This window comes from Hyaena hyaena, unplaced genomic scaffold, assembly GCF_003009895.1.
Source record: "Hyaena hyaena isolate Hyena2069 unplaced genomic scaffold, ASM300989v1 scaffold_551, whole genome shotgun sequence".
NCBI lineage: Eukaryota > Metazoa > Chordata > Mammalia > Carnivora > Hyaenidae > Hyaena > Hyaena hyaena.
The window spans coordinates 1,077,751-1,096,324 of record NW_024081183.1 but is presented as its reverse complement, the minus strand read 5'-3'; the positions used below and the strand labels follow the sequence as shown (position 1 = coordinate 1,096,324).

General features: G+C 46.8%; 1 protein-coding gene across 12 annotated transcripts in view; it reads left to right on the top strand.

The window, feature by feature from the left end:
• SCMH1 (Scm polycomb group protein homolog 1) overlaps positions 1 to 18,574 on the top strand; it is a 181,347-nt gene that overhangs the window by 155,378 nt on the left and 7,395 nt on the right. For all 12 annotated transcript variants that reach the window (XM_039255952.1, XM_039255951.1, XM_039255941.1 and 9 more), the window contains 2 exons: positions 6,236 to 6,436; positions 8,180 to 8,371. In XM_039255952.1, coding sequence (XP_039111883.1) covers positions 6,236 to 6,436; positions 8,180 to 8,371 — 393 coding nt within the window. The remainder of the gene's footprint in view (positions 1 to 6,235; positions 6,437 to 8,179; positions 8,372 to 18,574) is intronic.

Here is an 18,574-nt window from a genome sequence, read left to right as displayed (position 1 = left end):
AGTTTGCAGGGTACAGAATTTAGGTTGGTGGGTGTTTTCCCTCAACACTTAAATTATTTCGCTCCAGTCTCTTCTTACTCATATGGTTTCTAAGCATGTAATTTTTGCTGTTGCTCCTCTATAGGTGAGGGAGGGGGCGGGTTTGCCTCTGATTTATTTCAACATTTTTTCTTCATTTTTGTTTTCTGCACTTTTATATAACATGCTTAGTTGTAGGGGTGTTTTTGGTATTTGTCATGCTTGATGTTCTCCGATCTTCCTGGATCTGTGTCTGATATTAATTTGGGGAAATTCTTCTCTCCTTATCCCTTCAAAAATTTCTTTTGTTCCTTTCTTTTTTCTCCTTCTGATATTCCTGTTGTGTGTATACTCTACACCTTTTGTAGTTATCCCACAATTCCTGAATAGTCCAGTTCCCTGGGAGTTGTTTTGCTTTTTTTCAGCCTTTTATCCCCCTCTTTTCCCTCTAGAGTTTGGGAAGTTTCTGTTGAGATACCATCAAGCCCAGTGATTCTTTTCTTGGTCATGCCCACTGATGAGTCTACTAATTTGTCCATCAAAGGCAGTCATTTGTGCTGCAGTGAATACTGCAGCAGCTCTCTAGCATTTCTTTTTGATTCTTTCTTAGAACTTCCATCTCTTCACTTACATTGCATATCTTTTTTACATGCTGTCTACTTTATTCATTGGAGCCCTTAGCATATTAATCATAGTTTTAAATTCCCAATCTAATAACTCCAACATCCCTGCCATGTCTGAGTCTAGTTCTTACACTTTCTAGTCTAAGGTTAGTTTCTTATGCATATGCTTTAGTCTTATGCTTTATCTCTTAAAACTGCAGTTTTTGCCTTTTAGTATACCTTGTAATTTGTCTCTTGATAACCAGACATGATGTACTAGGTAAAAGGAGTTGTTGTAAATAGGCCTTTACTAATGTGATGGTAAGGTTCTGGGAGAGATAGAAGTATTCTATTCTATAGTCCTGTGATTAGGTCTCAGTCTTTGCGGGGATGGGGGCGGGGGGGTTGTGCTCCTAAACTATGAACTTCACTAGTATTTCTTATCCTTGCTCTTAGGTGGGACAAGATGGCTGGGGTGGGAATTGGGTATTTCCCATTCTCCCGGATAAGTTAGGCTCTATCAAATCCCAGCAGGTTATGCGCCAGTAAAATAGTCTTCCTGAGGACAGGCCTTGTTAAGGCCTGTCTACTCTTCTGTAGACTCTGGCATCTTTTTAAATGGTTCCTTTTCTGCATTCACTGATGGAAACATGAGGGATGTTTCTCTAATACTGTGAGAACGCGGTTGAACTCCTAATGGTAAAACTCACAAAAGTGTGGGACCCCACCCCCTCAATGACTGGGGCCCTCTAGAGTTCTTAACTCTCAGGCTTGTCCACACTAAACTTCCAGCAATTCATCAGTTGCAGTTCAGATTCTCCTACCTTGGCGTTGGTTAGTTGTGGAAGTTTCTGCTCATGGGTTTCCGCTTAGTAAAATGTGATTTTTCTGTGTTCTCCCATTTGCCTCTCCAAACTTGGGTGGCATCAGTTTGCCCTGTGACCTCACTTCTTGGATGGATCTAAAACAGAGTGTTAATTTTTCAGTTTGTTCAGCTTTTCACTTGTTGGGATAGAATAGCCACTTCTGAGGTCTTAACATACTGAACCCCTCTCCAATTTTTTTTTTTACAACATCTGATTTCATGGATGCAGTAGAAAACCAAAACATGACTATTATAAATATCCTTATGACTTTAAGATTAGAAAGGATTTTAAAAATAAGGCAAAAGCATAAACTATAAAAGGTATATAATTTTATATACCAGAAAAGGGTAATATCTTATTAATATTAAGACAGCTCATCTCTCTTCCCCATGGCATTGTTTGGAGTGGCTCAGTTGGGACCGGAGGACCCAGTTCCAAGATGGCTCGTTCACATGGCTAGCAATTGGCGCTGGCTATTGGTTCTTATTGGTTCTTTTCTATACAGACCTCCAAAGGGTAGTTTGGGCTTCCTCATCCTATGGTGGGTGGGTTCCAAGAGCAAGTGTCCCAAGAAACAAGAAGTAGAGACTTCCAGTTCCTTAAGATGGAAGCCCCCAAATTAGCATACCATCATTTCTACCATATTTTACTAATTAAGCAATCACAAAGCTCAAATTCAAGAGAAGGAGAATAGACCCCACTCCTCTGTCGGAAGAGGGTCAAAGAATTATGGACCTCATTGTAAAATCACCTCAGTCTACTCTCTGGACATAATTCATTTACATTTTTCCTACTTGGGACATTTATTCTTCCCTTTGTGAGATTCTCCGTTAAAAGTCTCATCCCTTTACAACATCAGGCTCTGGATCTAGGATCTCATCATCTAAATCAAATGCAGGTGCAAATGAGACCTCTCAGGTGCAGATTGTCAGGCACGGCTCCTTGAGTGTCATTCTTCTGAATCTGAAGACCTGTGAACTAAATAAAAATGTTGTCTGCTCTCCACATAGCTCATCTACAGTGGTGGGACAGCCCTAGGATAACTTACAGATGCCCCCTCCACCCACCCCTCCAACAGGGAGCAGTCACTGGCTTGTAGAAATTCTGAAATCCAGCCAGGCTCATGGTGCCAGTTCCTTCATTGGACCCAATCTTACTTTCTTGGGGCTGTTTTCCATGGCTCTCCTCTTTGTCCTCTGAATCATCCTTCCTTTTCCACAGAAAACCGAGATTGCTTTCTTGGTCTTCGTCCCATCTGTGGAAGGTTTGGATCTAAAGTCCTCTGTTCATTCTGTACCATTTCTGTCCCTTTTAGTCTGAGTGGGCAGTGCCTCTGCCACAGTGATTCTCTTAGAAACTTGAGGGGTTTACTAGGAATATTATTGAGATTTTCTTCATTAGACAAAGGCACAACCACGAATCGCTTGAAGATCAGCTCTCCTCTACTTTGGGCTTCCTGTATGGCTGCTGTGAGATAATGCCCTTAAGGTTCTTAGAAACTCTTACCATTTAAGGGAAAAAATCTGCAAGACTGGCCCTTAAGATTCTTAGAGGGCCTTTTGGTCAGGAAGAGTCTATGAAGCATAGTCTTAAATCATTCTGGCACCTTAACAAAATATTTTATTGCCCCATTGTGGATTTGACTCTTTCTTAACTTAGTATCCTTTGCCTTCTGGAAGGACTGAAAGTAAGAAGCAATTTTATTTGTGGACTTTTTTCATTTTTATATATTTTTTAAGCTCATCTTTCTCATTTTGCATTTTTATCATAGGCATTGAGTCGCCACCTTGCACTTTCATTACTTTGTCTAGAAGTCTCTTTAGTTATTTCACCAAGTTCACCGGGTCCCATGTTACTGCAGGTGACAGTGTTATCAGACTCTATATCACTGCCTAGCCAAGTGTCCCCTGTCCTCCATCTTCCAATAAGATTTTCCTCACTTGCCCTAAGCTCTCCCTGACAGCCTCCTGAAGACCTTGTGGGCTTCCATTCACAGGTTTCTCAGAGAATCGTTGTGGTAGAAGCATTGCCTGCTCAGACTAACAGGGACAGAGATGGTACAAAATAAAAAGAACTATGTGACCCCCACCCCTTTACAGGTTTCTGTTCAAACCCCTTTCTGCTTTCACCCACACCCTTTGTGTGGCCCTTCATGCTTCTCCTGCCTCCCAGTCTCAAAGCCAATGCCGTGAGTGTTAGGCTTTTGTTACTGCAGCACCCTGTCTGTGGCACCACTGTCTCTTCCAATTATACAGCAACCACCACAAACTTCATGGCTAAAACAACAGTGTGGGCAGGCCTAGGTGGCAACTGCTTGTACCTGCTCCGCGCGGTGTCCGCTAAGGTGACTTGACTGGGATTGTAGGACCCACGTCTACTCATGGCTGACAAGTTGGTCTTGGCTGATGGTTTCTCTCCACAAAGACCTCGCCCCGGGGTGGCTTTGGTCCCTCACATGTGTTCATTGGGTTCTAAGAGTGAATGTCCCAAGAAAAAGGAAATGGAAACTGTCAGCTTCTTAAATAAGCAAGCCCTGGGCCCCAAAACCAGCAGTGTCGTTTCTGCACAGTCTGTTGGTCAGGTATCACACAGATCGACAGAAGGGATGTCAAAGGTGTGGGAGTCATGTTTTTAAACTACCACAGTCTTCTCAAGGTTATATTGTTTGCCTTTTATCTTTCACCCTTTAATCTACATAGAATTTCTTTTTGTAATCACCACTGGACAGGTTATATTTTTTTCCTTTTGTGTAAACACAAAAATTAAGTAAAATTTACATGCCGTGAAATGTACATATCTTAAAGTACAATTAGATGACTTTTAGTCTTTGTAAGCACCATGTAGCTACAACCCAAGTCAAGATGAAAGTCATCTCTCCACCCCTGGAAGTTACATCATGCCCCCTTATGGTCAGCCTTCTCTCGCACCTTCATTCTGATGCCTCTCACTGTAGATTTGGTTTTTCTGATTTTTGGTTAGATTTGAACTTAATACCTAAATAGAATAATACTATATGTACCTTTTGTATTTGGTTTCTTTCAATAAAAGTAATGTTTTTGAGGAGCACCCTGTCAATAGTTCATTCCTTTTTACTGCCAAATGCTATCCCAATAAATGAATATACCACAATTTTATGTGCATTCTCTCATTATGGACATTTGGGTTGGTTCTAGTTTTAGGATGTTATGACTAAGCTGCTATGAACATTCGTATGAGTGTCTTTTCGTAGATAGATTTCTTCGTTTATTTTAACTACTCTTTTTATCTCTTTGAGTTTTAAAATTTTTACTTTTGTTTTCATTGAAAGAGTCATATCATGACATGGAAACCCTAACAGATTTCACCCAATCCTTCTTTCATTAGATCTGCCTTCACACCCACCTCCAGGGGCACCTGCCCATTCTTGGGTCTGTTGTGAATTATAAGATGTTTCAGAAAACAGCTTGGTTCTCATCATTGCCCATTCTCGGTTAAGGATTTGGCTTTCTTGGGTCTGCTTGGTCAGTTGCTGCTTTGCTTATCTGCTTTCCAGCTTCCAGAATTTTCAGCTGTCCCCATTATTGTCTGGCTCATTTTAGAGGGTTTTAGCAGAGAACAGAGTTGAATGTTTATTTCAATGCATCTTGCTTATTCTTTACCTTTTTCCCTTCTTTCTTTTCTACCAGTCATCTTCCACATCCTGCCTTTCTCTTGCTATTTTCCATTTCCGTCTCTCCCTCTTCCCTTCCCTTAGAATTAGGTGCAGAATCCTCAGAGAGCATGTGGCTCGGCCCCCTCATTTTACATCCCTAAACCAGAAGCCCCACGAATGAGGATGGCAGTCTGTCCACGGTCAGCACAGCTCCCGCTCTTATCTGTTTTTGCCTTTAATAGCAAAAAAGACCTTTTGCTCACCTGTTCTTTCATCAGTTAATGATCCATGACAGTGTGAGAAAGCAGAGTACCCTCTTCAAGTGGCTCCTATAAGGTACTTCAGAAGAATGCCATGGCTCACCAGACTGCTGTGGGTTCTCTCTGGAGATCAAGGAATCTCCTCTGTTTCGGACTGCCTCTTACTCCTGTGCCCAGCCTGTCCCCTGCCTAGCACAGTGCCAGGTAGAGAGTTGCAGCAGGAGAGTGCCCAGCTGGCGTGACCAGAGAAACTACTGAAACAGCTCTCTAGATGGGACCCTCGGGCCCTTTCTGTTGTTTTCTTTAGTCCATATTTCTCTATTTTACTACTTTCTTTGGACCTGAGTGTTAATGCAGAAGATAACAAAGGGACTCCACGGCCCAGAACAGAAATCGAGGCGGGTGACCAGCGGTGTGACCATTCTAAGTGCAGAGCCACACACACACAAGCACACTCTGGCTAATATTGTCATGGCCCCTGCCGTCCCTGACACATGTAAGACATACAAAGAATGTGTGGGGCAACCAAGTACTGAACACAAAAGTACATATATCTGGGAAGTTGTTTAGATTCTCTTTTCAGTGCACAGAAGACCAAGTACAAGTTCTGTGCCTTGGCTTTTGGTCTGGGCTGCTCTTCCAGCAGGCTCTGTTCCCAGAGCCTTTGGTCATGCAATCTGGGCTGTTTGCAGCTGGACAGAGCCACCCTCTGCCCCCTCCCTGTGTTTCACCAGCCTAGCAGCTGAGAATCCTGCTAGGGACCAGAGCCCAGAGTGTGAGGCACAGAAGAGAGCACTGTTCTGTCACTTCTCTCCCCCGGACGCTCTTTAAGCTGTTCTGACTCTTTGTCTCCTACAGTGTGTATTTACTTGAACAAGAATGGCAGCACGGGCCCCCACTTAGATAAGAAGAAGGTCCAGCTGCTCCCTGACCATTTTGGGCCAGCTCGCGCCTCTGTGGTATTGCAGCAGGCTGTCCAGGCTTGCATCGACTGTGCTTATCATCAGAAAACGGTCTTCAGCTTCCTCAAACAGGGCCATGGTGGTGAAGTAATCTCAGGTAAGCATCCTTGGGCTGGGGTGGCCTCCTAACCAGAAGGGCAGGCCTTCTCACCCGCCTGATTTGTGGCAAGGCATCCTGGGTCCTACTACAGTCAGGCCTGTAGGCTTTGGAAAAACGTGAAGGGATTATGTTCCTCAGAGAGCCTTCCTTGTCGACAGCCAGAAGCCCTGTGAGCCTTACGCACTCATCTGCCAAGTAGAGTGCCAGGCATACTCTGCCTAACCCAGCCACTAAGCACACCCCTCTCCTGTCCACCGGCTTAGCCTCTGCACACAGAAAATGTATGTGTGTTGCTTTAAAGGCGTTCCAGAAGAAAGAGTCCAGAGGGACCGCATTGTGGCAGCAGGAGCTTCTCCAGATTGCCACAGCCCCCCACCTGGCCTCAGGGGACCAGAGGACTCTTAGGTTCTTCAGGCTCCTTAGCTGCCCAGGCCTAAGCCAGCCCTGTTATAAGGAAGTTGAATCCCCGGGCAGAGTGGGAAAAAACATTCCCCCTCTCTTTCCTGCTACCAGAGTTTGATTCGACTGTGCAGTTTTTTGTTTTCACTGAGAACATTCCCTTTTTCTGCTGTGCCCTAGTTCTGTTTCCGTGGTCCCAAGTCCAAAACTCCATTCTTTACCCACCAAACCTATGAAGACTTCACCTGGAGCCTTTCAGTCTCAACTGCATGATACTGCAGTCTCCCATCCCTTCCCACTAACGAGCCTCAGGAAACCCAGCTGATGTGAAAGACCCCGGCCAATATCTGTGTTCCTTTAGAAGACCCCATTTGTCACTGTATTTTGTTAGCAAACATTCTTTGAGCTTTTACCGTATGTCAGAGGTTATTGCCAGGCACTGGCCAGGGGAGGAGGAGAAAAGACGACAGGCAAGAGGTAGTCTCACGTGTGAGAAATGTGTAGAGGGTGATGTGGGAGCCCTGGCAAAGGAGTAATTGGCCGTGTGGAGGATGAGGGCATGCATGGAAGACACTGTTCTAGAAGGCCGAGGACTGCTGGGAAATCAAGCCTTCCTTTCCTTGGGAGGCCGAGGCTTCTGTGCAGTCGTCTGCGGGAATGAGGCCTTCCCTGTGCCTCTGTGGGGTTGCTGTCACCCACACCGTTTCTAGGGTTCTTCTGCCCCCACATTGAGTCCTGGGACTGGCCTTGTCTCCCCCTTTCCTTGCTGCCCTCAGAGACAAATGCTAAGGCCTGCTTTTATAAGGATTGTACAGATATTTTTTTTTAATAGAAATAGATAGGGAGTAAAATAAAACCAAGCGTGGAATTGTTCCAAATGCTGCTGGATCTCTAGCACCCTGACACAGATCGCATTGTGCATCTAAGCCATTGCTGCCGGTAGCTGTACTCTCCGCATCTGCCCGGCTTCTCTGTTCTTAGGGAAATAGAACCCGGAGTGAGCAGATCTCCCTGAGGAGGCCCAGCCAGCTGATGGAGCAGATAGAGTTGTGTTCACAGTTGTTTTCACAAGTTGAGTAAAGTCACCTCAGAGCCCCAGGTGCAACCGGCCTGGCCGAGCCACTCCCATTACTGCAAGCCCTTTGGAGTTGGAGGCAAAAATCAAACCCTGGAGGGAGGGAGGGTAGGGCAGGGCAGGGAGGGAGGAAACCTGGGCACTGGTTGCTTTGTGCAACCAGGTGAGCCCGAGGCAAGCAGTGGGCTGGGCTCCTCCTGCCCGGCGCTGCCCCGGCTCGGCTGACTGACGGCTGATGCGCTCGCCCCGCTTCCTGAATTCCCCAGCCGTGTTTGACCGTGAGCAGCACACCCTCAACCTCCCGGCCGTCAACAGCATCACCTACGTCCTCCGCTTCCTGGAGAAACTCTGCCACAACCTTCGCAGTGACAATCTGTTCGGCAGCCAGCCCTTCACGCAGACTCATTCGCCGCTCCCCACCACCGAGTACAGCCACAGCCACGACAGGTACCTACCAGGTAGGAGCTGGGATGGGGCCGGGGCTAAGGAAGGGACACAGCGCCAGCGGCAGCACCAGCGAGGGCCCAGGCTGGCCGGCACAGCCGCTAGCCCGGCGCCTGCTGTCCGGACACCTGGCTTTCTGCGCCTTACCTTTGCTGCACCCACGGGACTCCTGGGTCTCCTCCCCTCTCTGCTCTCTCCAGGATTTTGTCTCCTCTCTCTGGGATTAACCTTCTGTCCTCTGGATTATTATCCCCAGAAGACGGTGGTTCATAGTTCCCCTTCTGAGCCCCCACGGCATGTGGCACGTGGAGCCACCGTGAGGTCACAGCACACCTCCCAGTGTGAAGCTGGCGGCATAGGCCCCAGGTAGCTCTCTCTTGCCAACAGGAAGCTGTAGTCTCAGGCTACAGAGAGAGACATGTGCTCCCCCGGGATTGGCCTTCCACTCTCTCCTTTGGCACGTGGCCCGAACTCCTCCAGCGCTGCCAGTCTAGCAAGTCCATTCAGGTTCTTGCCGTTCCCCACTCGGCTGGAAAATAACTTTCTTAGTTAGCGCAGCAGACCCGCGGCGGGAGAGCAGATGCCACGTGGCCGTGGCCGGGTCAGTGACTAAGCATTTCCAAGAGAGGGGCAAGAGTGAGTGGAACTCAGCTTCTGGAGTCCAGGACACAGAACCGCAGGGAGCGGAGGAAAGCTGACCCCAGCAGCAAGGTAGGTCGTGGTCAAGAGAGAAACCACAGGCCCTGTGGAAGGGTCTCATGGACTTCACCCTGGCCAGAGGAGCAGAAGGGCGGCGCTGTGCATGCTGGGGCTGTGCTGTCCTTTGGCGAGGGAGCCCAGGTCTGAAAGGTGCCCATTTCTGACCTGCACAAGTCTTGTGCCCACACTGCCTTCCCTGGCATCTCTTCACCATTGTCTTAACAGAGGCCACTTCCGGAGAACGCACTCAGCAAAGTGCTCCCTCAGCGCCCCCTCCCCCCTCCATCTGTACCTCTGCACCCCAACGAGCACTGCTTATGTGACAACCTGAATTTCCAATACTCCTTGTGTGAGGGCCAGACCCTGCAGACATGCCTGTGCTCCCCTCACTGATCCATTTCTTGGGAGGGAACCTATCTAAACCCTCTCCTGCTTTCTTTTAGCATGAGAATCTGAGAATAGAAAAGATCATCCTTAGTGTGTTGCAGTGGGGGTCTGGGCCGGGTATGGTATGGAGGAGGGGGCGCATAGAAAGGCAGGTTGTTAAATACCCCAATCATTGGCCTTCAGGAACTCTGGGCAGCACTTCAGTGATGAAAGCAAAGCCTCCCTGAGATTCTGAAAGAATGGGTACACGAGAGGGGGTAGTGAACACGGAGGGTAGCTGCTCATCTATAGAGAGATTTCTCAACAAACCAGGAGCCCAGAATTCTTAAATGGAATATCCTCACTGAGAACTATGAGAAACTTACCGGTAGCAGCATGCAGAGACCGGCAGGGCTGTACGTCACGGGCCCGCGGTCATGAAGGGGGCTTGAAACTGAGGCCTCGTGTGCCCTGGGAATTCTGCTCCAGTTTGCATCTCTCCGATTCAGCTACCGGACAAGAGGAAGCATGCTTTAGCCACTCTTCCTTCTTGCCTTACCAGCTAAGAGATAGAGGCAAAGACCAGGGTTATCACATACCGCCCCCACTCCTTGCCTCATTTTCAGACAGATTCAGCCACTCTCTGCACCTTCCTGTGCTCACTCTCTAGCTTTTGTTTCCCACCCTAGGTGCTCGGCAACTTGGCTGCTCCCACGCCAGTTTGTTTGCTTCTCCGAAGCGGGCATTCTAACTGTGCCGATTCAAGCCAGGACTTTGCCTGGATTTCTCACCCTCTGTGCTCCTTCCCTCGTCTTGCCTGCCTGCCTCACTGACCCCCTGCTCCACCTCTGATCATCTGTCATTCCCCGCACCTTCCTGATGACTTACCCAAACCTCTGCCAAGCAGCTTGATATGCACAGGGCTGTCTTTTGCTCTGCCCTTTGGATCCGGGGTTCATCACTGCCACCCTTCTGCGTGGCTCCACACTTCTAGTTCAGCATCCAAAGCTACCATTCCTCTTATCCAGGTACTGACTGAGGTGCCTTCTCCCTTCCCTACAGCTTGCCTCCACACTCCCGTGGCCCTTAGGGTCTTGGCCTAAGTGACCACACACTCCTGTTATAGCAGATCCCATTAGGCTTCCTTACCTTTGTTGAGACTTAACTTTTTTGGAAAAATTCCAAACCTACATAAAAGTACAAATAGGACAGTCGGCAAGGCAACCACATACTCTCCATCTAGATTTACCACTGACCGTTTTGTAATATTTACTATACCTATTTCTCTTAGGTACACATACATATATTTGTATTTGTGGGTTTTGTTTACTGAACCATCTGAGAGTTAACTGCAGATGAGAGACTTGATCCTGAATAAACTTTCTTATGGATCTCCTAAGAGTAGGAGTGTTTTCACATTCAAGAAATTTAACATTAATAAAATCTACTAGCTGATAGATAGATAGATAGATAGATAGATAGATAATCAGATTTCCTCCGTTGTCCCAATAATGTCCTCTGTAGCTGTTTTTTTCCTAATCCAGGATCCAGTGAAGGCTAAGCCACTATGTTTAGTTGTTCTGTCTCTTTAGTTTTCTTTTATCTACAGCAGTTTTCCAGACTTTTTTCCTCTCCCTTTCATGATATAACACTGGCATTTTGGAGAGTCCAGACCAGTTGTCTGACACTCTGCCAGATGCTATACTAGCCTCGGGGGAGCCAGACACGGGACAGACCGCGTCCCTGCTATGGGGGCACGCAGCTAAGAGAGGACAGACGTGGATGTGGTGGGAGCATGGAACAGGCCTGTGGCCAGCCAGGAGTGATGAAAGAAGAGGTCAGGAAGCGTTCCTGGCAGGTGGGAGGCAGGGACAGAGTCTGATTAGGGTCACCTCTTCAGAACTCCACATGCGGCCATGTCAGGTAAGGGGCCTGTGAAGGTCAGGCGAGAGAGAGCTCCTTCCGGCCCTCAGAACTGGCAGCATTAAGGAGGAGACCATTAAGGTAGCTGGTCCCAGGGACTGTTATCTTAGCCGTAATCAAACCCAACCAGCCATTAATCTCTAGGTCTGCTGTTTGGAGATTGCCCAGATTCCTGTCTGCTCAAGGAGGTTCATTTTGTCCCATGGCGGTAAGTTCCTTGTGCCTGATTTTCTAGCTGCCATCCACGGTCATCTGAGCTTATAAAGTGGTTCTCCTGCCAGAATCCTACAATTTACTGGATTGAATAAAGCCACAGAAGAAGTGTGAAATCTATTTGGAGGCCCCTTCATCCCCATGCAGGGTTTCCTCATAGAACTATCAGAGTTCTGAGGTGATGCAGGCTCATAATTAATTGAACCCGTATTGAATCCATTATTCATTCAGCCAACCCAGAATGTACGGGTTGCACAACACCAAGGTCTGGTTTAGACACAAGAGGGGAGGGGAATTTCCATAGTAAACTAGGGGTCCAGGTCCTCACATTCACAGAGTTTGCAGCCTGGTAAAGAAGAGGAACAAATCAGCGAACAGTTAATTCATGATGATGTGTACTTTCATAGGACAAGTTCAGAGTTCAGAAGTTCAAACCAGGTGTCAGGGGAGACTTTCCAGAAGAAATGGTATCTAAGCTTGGATCTGAAGGAGCAGGGTAATCAGGAGAAGATGCCACAGATCCAAAGAGATGGAGGAGGGGAGTGATGAAGAATGTTCCAGTTGACTGAATAGCACGTGAGACTGTGAGGGACAAAGGGGAGCATGACTGTGTGGAAGGAACCAGATGTCTGGTACAGCTGACGTACACGGTGGTAGAGAGGCATGTGAGAGGCAAGACTGGAGCAGAGGCAGCTGCCCGGTCGGGAGTGCTCTAACTGACCGTATTACCGGTTTTTTGTCATTGAGCAGTGAGGACCCCGGGAAAGGATGCAGTCACAGTGCTTCAGAGAAGTCACTCAGGATCCTGGGTGGGAGAGTGGATTAGTGCAGAGCGAGGCAGAAGGCAGGGAGCCTAGCTGGAGGTTTGTGTGGGACTCTGGGGGTACTCTTAGATTTGGGGATAATCCTTTACTTCGATACCCAGATCTAAATAACATCAGATGAACCCCCACCCTACATCATTCAGGCTAGGGTTCCCCTGCCCTGACCCAGTTTCTAACCCCTTCTTTCCCAGACCACTCTTATAGCTGACTGTCTCTCCCTTAGGTGCTTTGATTCACCATTTGAACTCTGAACTTGTCGCATGAAAGTACACACACATTTGATCCAGTTCCTCATCCTTCATTTCCCTAAGAAAAGAATGAATACAGTTGTAATGAACTTGTACTGAAGTTTAGAGGGGTGAGGGAGGATTGCCACAAAGAACAGGAAGCATTTTAACACTTCTGTTTTATCTTTCTTTTTTTTCCTTAAATAGTTTATTGTCAAGTTGGTTTACATATAACACCCAGTGCTCATCCCAACAAGTGCCCTCCTCCACTTCTGTTTTATCTTAAATGTTTATCCGCTACTACAGGATGTATCATTTTGGCCTCTTTCACCTTCGGGCTCAGCCTGCTGCCATTTCTGGGACCCACTCTAGGTTTGGGGGATTTTCCTCTCTGTTCTCGATTCCTTCCATCCCATACCTCCTCCTTTTCCAGCCATCAGCAGGCAACTCCCGCTTAATTTGTCATGCAAAATAATTTTGTTTCCTCTTGTCTCCACTTTCCCAGACTTTGTCTTTCATGACCAGAATTATATAAATGTAATAATGTCATTATATAAATGAAAGAACCATGTAGCCCACCCAGAGCTTTACTTTCAACTCAAAGGACAAAGACAAAAGCTATTGGTAGAGAGATCTGTTCTGTCTATCCAGTTTTCTCTTTTTTCCTGCCTTCCTGTGGATTAATCCAGTTTTTTAATGATTTTGTTCTATTTCCTTGTTGGCTCATTAACTATAACTGATTTAATTCTTTATTTTAGTGATTGCTTTAGTGTATAGTATACATTTTTTACATACCACAGTCTACCTTAAAGCCATACTCTTATCCCTTTACATACCATGTAAGACCCTTACAGCTGTACACTGTCCCCACCTTCCAGCCTTTGTGCTATTGTTACCATATATTTTACTTTTACGTATATTGTAAATCCCACTATACATTGTTATTATCTTACTTTAAGTAGGTAATCTTCTTTTAAAGATTTTTTTCAATATAAAAGAGATACTCTTAATATAAAAGAAAAAATTGTTTTATATTCGCCCTTTCATAGTCACCCTTTCTGGTACTTTTCTATGTTTTTAATGTAGAGCTAGAGTTGTATACCCTCTCCCTGCCTGAAGGACTTCCCTCAACATTTCTCATAGTCATAGTCTACTGGACACAAATCCTTTCAGCTTTTGTATCTTTGAAAAAGTCCTTTTTTTTTTCTTTGTTTCTGAAAGATACTTTTAGAATGGACTTTTTTTTTAAAATTTTTTGTTTACTTATTTTTTGAGAGAGAGAGACAGAGTGTGAGTCGGGGAGGGGCAGAGAGAGAGCAAGAAACAGACAGAATCCAAAGCAGGCTCCAGGCTCTGAGATGTCAGGACAGAGCCCAACGTAGGACGTGAACCCACAACCCGCGAGATCATGACCTGAGCCAAAGTTGGACACTTAACTGACTGAGCCACCCAGGTGCCCCTGCTCAGCACTTTTAAAAGATGTCACTCCATTGTTTTTCTGGTTTGCATCATCTCTTATGAGAAGTCTGCTGTCATTCTTTTTGCTCTCTCTCTCTCTCTCTCTCTCTCACTCACTCTCGTGGGGTTTTTTTTTCCCTGTTTGCTATTGGTTTTTAGCAATTTGATTATGCTGTGCTTTGGTGAGGTTTTCTTCGTGCCTCTTATGCTAAGAGTCCCCTGAGCTTCTTGGACATGCGGGTCCAGTTAGACATATATGAATCTCCTTGAAGTTTTTTTCTTTTTTTCCTTGAAGTTTTCCCACAGTTGAATGATGCTTTTTAAATATTTTTAGCCATTTTTTGTGTGTTATTTTGGATAAACTTTATAGCTGTGTTTAAATTACCTAATCTTTTCTTCTACAGTGTCTAATCTCCTCTTAATCCATTTCATGTATTTTTATCTCAGACACTGTTTTTCATTTCTAGAAGTTTGACCTGGGTCTTTTTATGTCTTTGGTGCATTATATCTTAATCTGCATAGTCTTTGCTCTGCCTTCTTGAGCATCTGAAATCGAGTTGTAATCACCTCCCCAGTGCTCAGGCCCATGAACTGTAGCTGTCCTGGCCGGTCTGGACTCAGCTCCATCTCCTCAGCTCAGAGGGCTCACTGGCTCTGTCTCATCTTCCCCTACATGCACTGTGGCCTGGAAACACTCTCTTCAGTGAGCTGAGAGCAAGTCTCGGGCTCACCTTTTTGTTCTCCCTTTTCAGGAATCACTGTCCTGCGCTGCCTGATGCCCAGTGTCTGAAAATGGTTATTTCATGTATTTTGTCTTTTTGTTTTCAGTTGTTCCAAGCAAGCAGGTATATCTAGTCCCTGCTACTGTGCCTTAGCTGGCAGGGGAACCCAAAATGTATCCTAAATCCATGTACATCTCATCACATTGACTGCCTCTACCATCATCCTCTCTCTCCTGGCCTGAGAGGTCCTTTCTGGCCTGTCTGGTCTCCTTATTCCCCCCTCCTTCCTCTCTGTTCCATTTTCTACTTCATAGCCCAAATGGTATTCTTCGGGCATAAGTGAGCTTACAGCACTCCCTGACCGAAAACTCTGTAGTGGCATGCTGATACGCTTACAGTGAAATCCATCTGGGTGTCTTACTCTGGTTTGTAGTATTGTGCATGATTTGGCCCTCGCCTACCTTCCCAGACTCATCTCTTCCTGCCATATATTTTAGCTACACCGCTTTTCCTCATTTCCCTGAATATTCCAAGCTGTTTTCTACCTCGAGATTTTTCTGTAAGTTACCAGGCAGCAGCTCTCAGCCATTGTACCAGGAGACCTACAGCAGATCCTTTCCCATGGTCCGGCTCTGCCTCAGTCAGGTCAGCTCCTCGGCCCTTCCCCGCAGAATTCTCTGCAGGTGAGGGGCATCCTGGTTCGTGTTCTGTCCTTTGCAATTCTGCAGTTTTTCTTGGAGATTGAATGTTTAGATAATGCTTGGGATTCATTGGGGCTGCCAGTGAACCCTAAAACCAAGCACATTGTTTAACATACCTCCACTTGGCCTCTTCAGACCACAGCTTTTAAACATCCTTTTGTCAGGGGGACCTTGCAAGGCCTCCTCATCTAAAAAAAGCCCCCCTTGTTATTTTCTGTCTCAGTACCCTATTTGCTTAGTAATACAGGTTCCAGTTTTTTATGAGCTTGCATTTTGTCATCCTTCCCGCTAGATTAAATACCCCATGAGGGAAGGGACAATATCCGTCTGTTTCATCATTCACAGTATCCATCACCCTGTCACCTAGCAAGTATCTGATAATATTTGTTGAAGGAAAGTGTAGGAGAGGGTCTAGGACACATAGTTCAGAGAAGGACTTGTTTTTCCATGAGGCACAAGGCACACTTAAGTGTACCCAAGAACTGTGCTGGTCTCTGAGTCTTGTGTTGCCATAAGAATTCTCTTAGATCTGTAGCACTGCTTTCTTTTGTCCGTTTCACCCCGGGAAGCGGTAAGCACAGATTCCTCGAATCCCAGAAGTGGAACGTGCTCTAGAGATGATCTAGTGTCTCGCCCAACAGACCGGGTGGGCATCTGACTTATGCTCAAGTGACCCTAATGACAGGTGCTCCTTTGGCAACCGATTTTATTGTTGGACATTTCTGATTACTACAGTGCCTTTACTTTTGAGCCCGAATCTGTCTTCTAACTCCCACCCCCTGTTTCACTCTCTGCCTTCCAGAAGGTCCAGTCTACCTCCAGTTCTCTTCCCTTCCCATGACTGTCCTTAGGGTATTTGTCTCTCCTGACTTTTCTCCAGACCGTACATTCCCGGGCTCTTTCTCCTTTGCCTGATTTCTGGACCTCCCCTCACACTTCTTGCCATCCTCCCCTGGGAATTCGAGTTTTTAAGGTAGCCTTACTAGGTGAGACTCCGAGAAAGTCTGCTTCTCACTGAAAATCAGTGCATAAGGAAAGGGCTTTATCTGTCTGTCTGCCTCTGCGTACCCCCTCCCTAGCACAGCAGCTAGTACACAGAGGGTGCTCTAGATGTTTGCTGAACGGAGGAATGAGCTCATTCCCATGCTGACTCTTCTTATGTTTCTAGCACATCCACAGCAGATTTCATTTAAATTGACCTATGAGGGGTGCCTGGGTGGCTCAGCCGGTTGAGCGTCCAACTTAGGCTCAGGTCATGATCTCACGGTCATGGGTTCAAGTCCCACATCGGGCTGTGTGCTGACAGCTCAGAGCCTGGAGCCTGCTTCAGATTCTGTGTCTCCCTCTCTCTGCCCCTCTACTCCTCATGCTCTGTCTCTCAAAAACAAATAAATGTTAAAAAAACATTTTTTAATTGACCCTATGAGGTTAAGTATCTTTTTTTTAATTTTTTAAATGTTTTATTTATTTTGAGAGAGAGAGAGAGACAGAATACAAGTGGGGGAGGGGCAGAGAGGAAGACACAGAATCTGAAGCAGGCTCCAGGCTCTGAGCTGTCTGCACGGAGCCCAACATGGGGCTCGAACTCATGAACCACGAGACCATGACCTGAACCAAAGTCAGACACTTAACCGACTAAGCCACCCAGGCGCCCCTAAGTGTCTTTTTATAGATGGGCAAACTGAATTGCAAGAAAAGTCAGTGATCATTGAGCAGCAGTCATGCCAGAAATAGAACTCAGGGGGCACCTGGGTGGCTTAGTCGGTTAAGTGTCCGACTTTGGCTCAGGTCATAATCTCACGGTTCATGGGTTCAAGCCGCACGTTGGGCTCTGTGCTGACAGCTACCTCAGAGCCTGGAGCCTGCTTCAGATTCTGTATCTCCCTCTCTCTCTGACCCTCCCCTGCTCACACTGTCTCTCTCTCTCAGAAATAAATCTAAAAAAAATTAAAAAACAAAAAGAAACAGAACTCGTCTTTGAGCCCTAACTTCTTACCCTGAGCCAATGGTTGCAAAGTTTCTTTTGTTTCACTGGTAGAACTCCTTTTCGCAAAGGCAGGATTATATGAAAACCCTGGTGTATGAAAGTTAAAACCAGAGCTGTTTTGCTAGGACCTGGGGTGAGGCCCAGCGCCCTGCTTACTTGGCCTCCCTTTGGAGGGCCTCCAGGATCTGTGGAGCACTGTAGGAGAGCACTGCAGGCCTCTGTGCTGCAGTGTCAGGCTGAGGCAGCCAGGCCCCCATCTGATCAGCTTTCAGTGGAGTAGGGCCTCCCAGGACCCTCCCGGGCACAATTCTCTATGTCCAAGCAAATTTATGTATTAGAAAGTAGTCCTAACATCCTAACCCGTCTTGCCGCAGAGGTCTCACTGGGTGCCAGACTGTGTGACTGTGGTGTTGATCATAGGCCTGAGTGAATCCCAAGCATTACCTAAACAGCCAACCTCTAAGAAAAGCCACACAGGACAGGGGTGTGGCCCAGGACCCACGACACCCTCCATAGGCAGAGATGCTGTGACCAGGGCTGAGGAGCTGACCAGGTGTGGACGGAGTCCAGACAGGAGACGGAGGGAGCCTGCTTCAGGTTCTGGAGTGTATGGATTGGGGGCTGCTGCCCAGCTAAGGGGCTGGGCCTCAGAGGAAAGGGGCTTCCTGTGTTGTAAATGAGGAGAGTGCGCTTCTGAGAGAAGCACCTTGTCTACCGAGTGCCAGAGCCAAGTTCTAATCCAGATCCTCGTCTCCGTGGCCCTATTCTCACCACTGTGCAAGCCCAGCTTTCTTGGGGTGGTTCTGTTCCACACGGCAAGTAAGAAAGGAGGGAGGGCACCCAGGAGCAGACCCTTCATAGACAGGCCGTAGGCCAGGCACTGAAGAGCTTTTCTGAGGGGTCTTGCTGGTGAGAGGGTCACCTTCTAAAGTGCCCTCTTCTGAGTAACTCTATCTCTTCTCCAGCGCCCCTGTCCCCTGCGCTAGCATCTCGTGTGTAGGGAGACAGCCTCTTCCAGAAATAGTTCTATTTGTTTTAAGGTTCTCCTTATCCAGAAAAAGCATAAGACATCCAGACCACAAGAAACTTCAAAGACT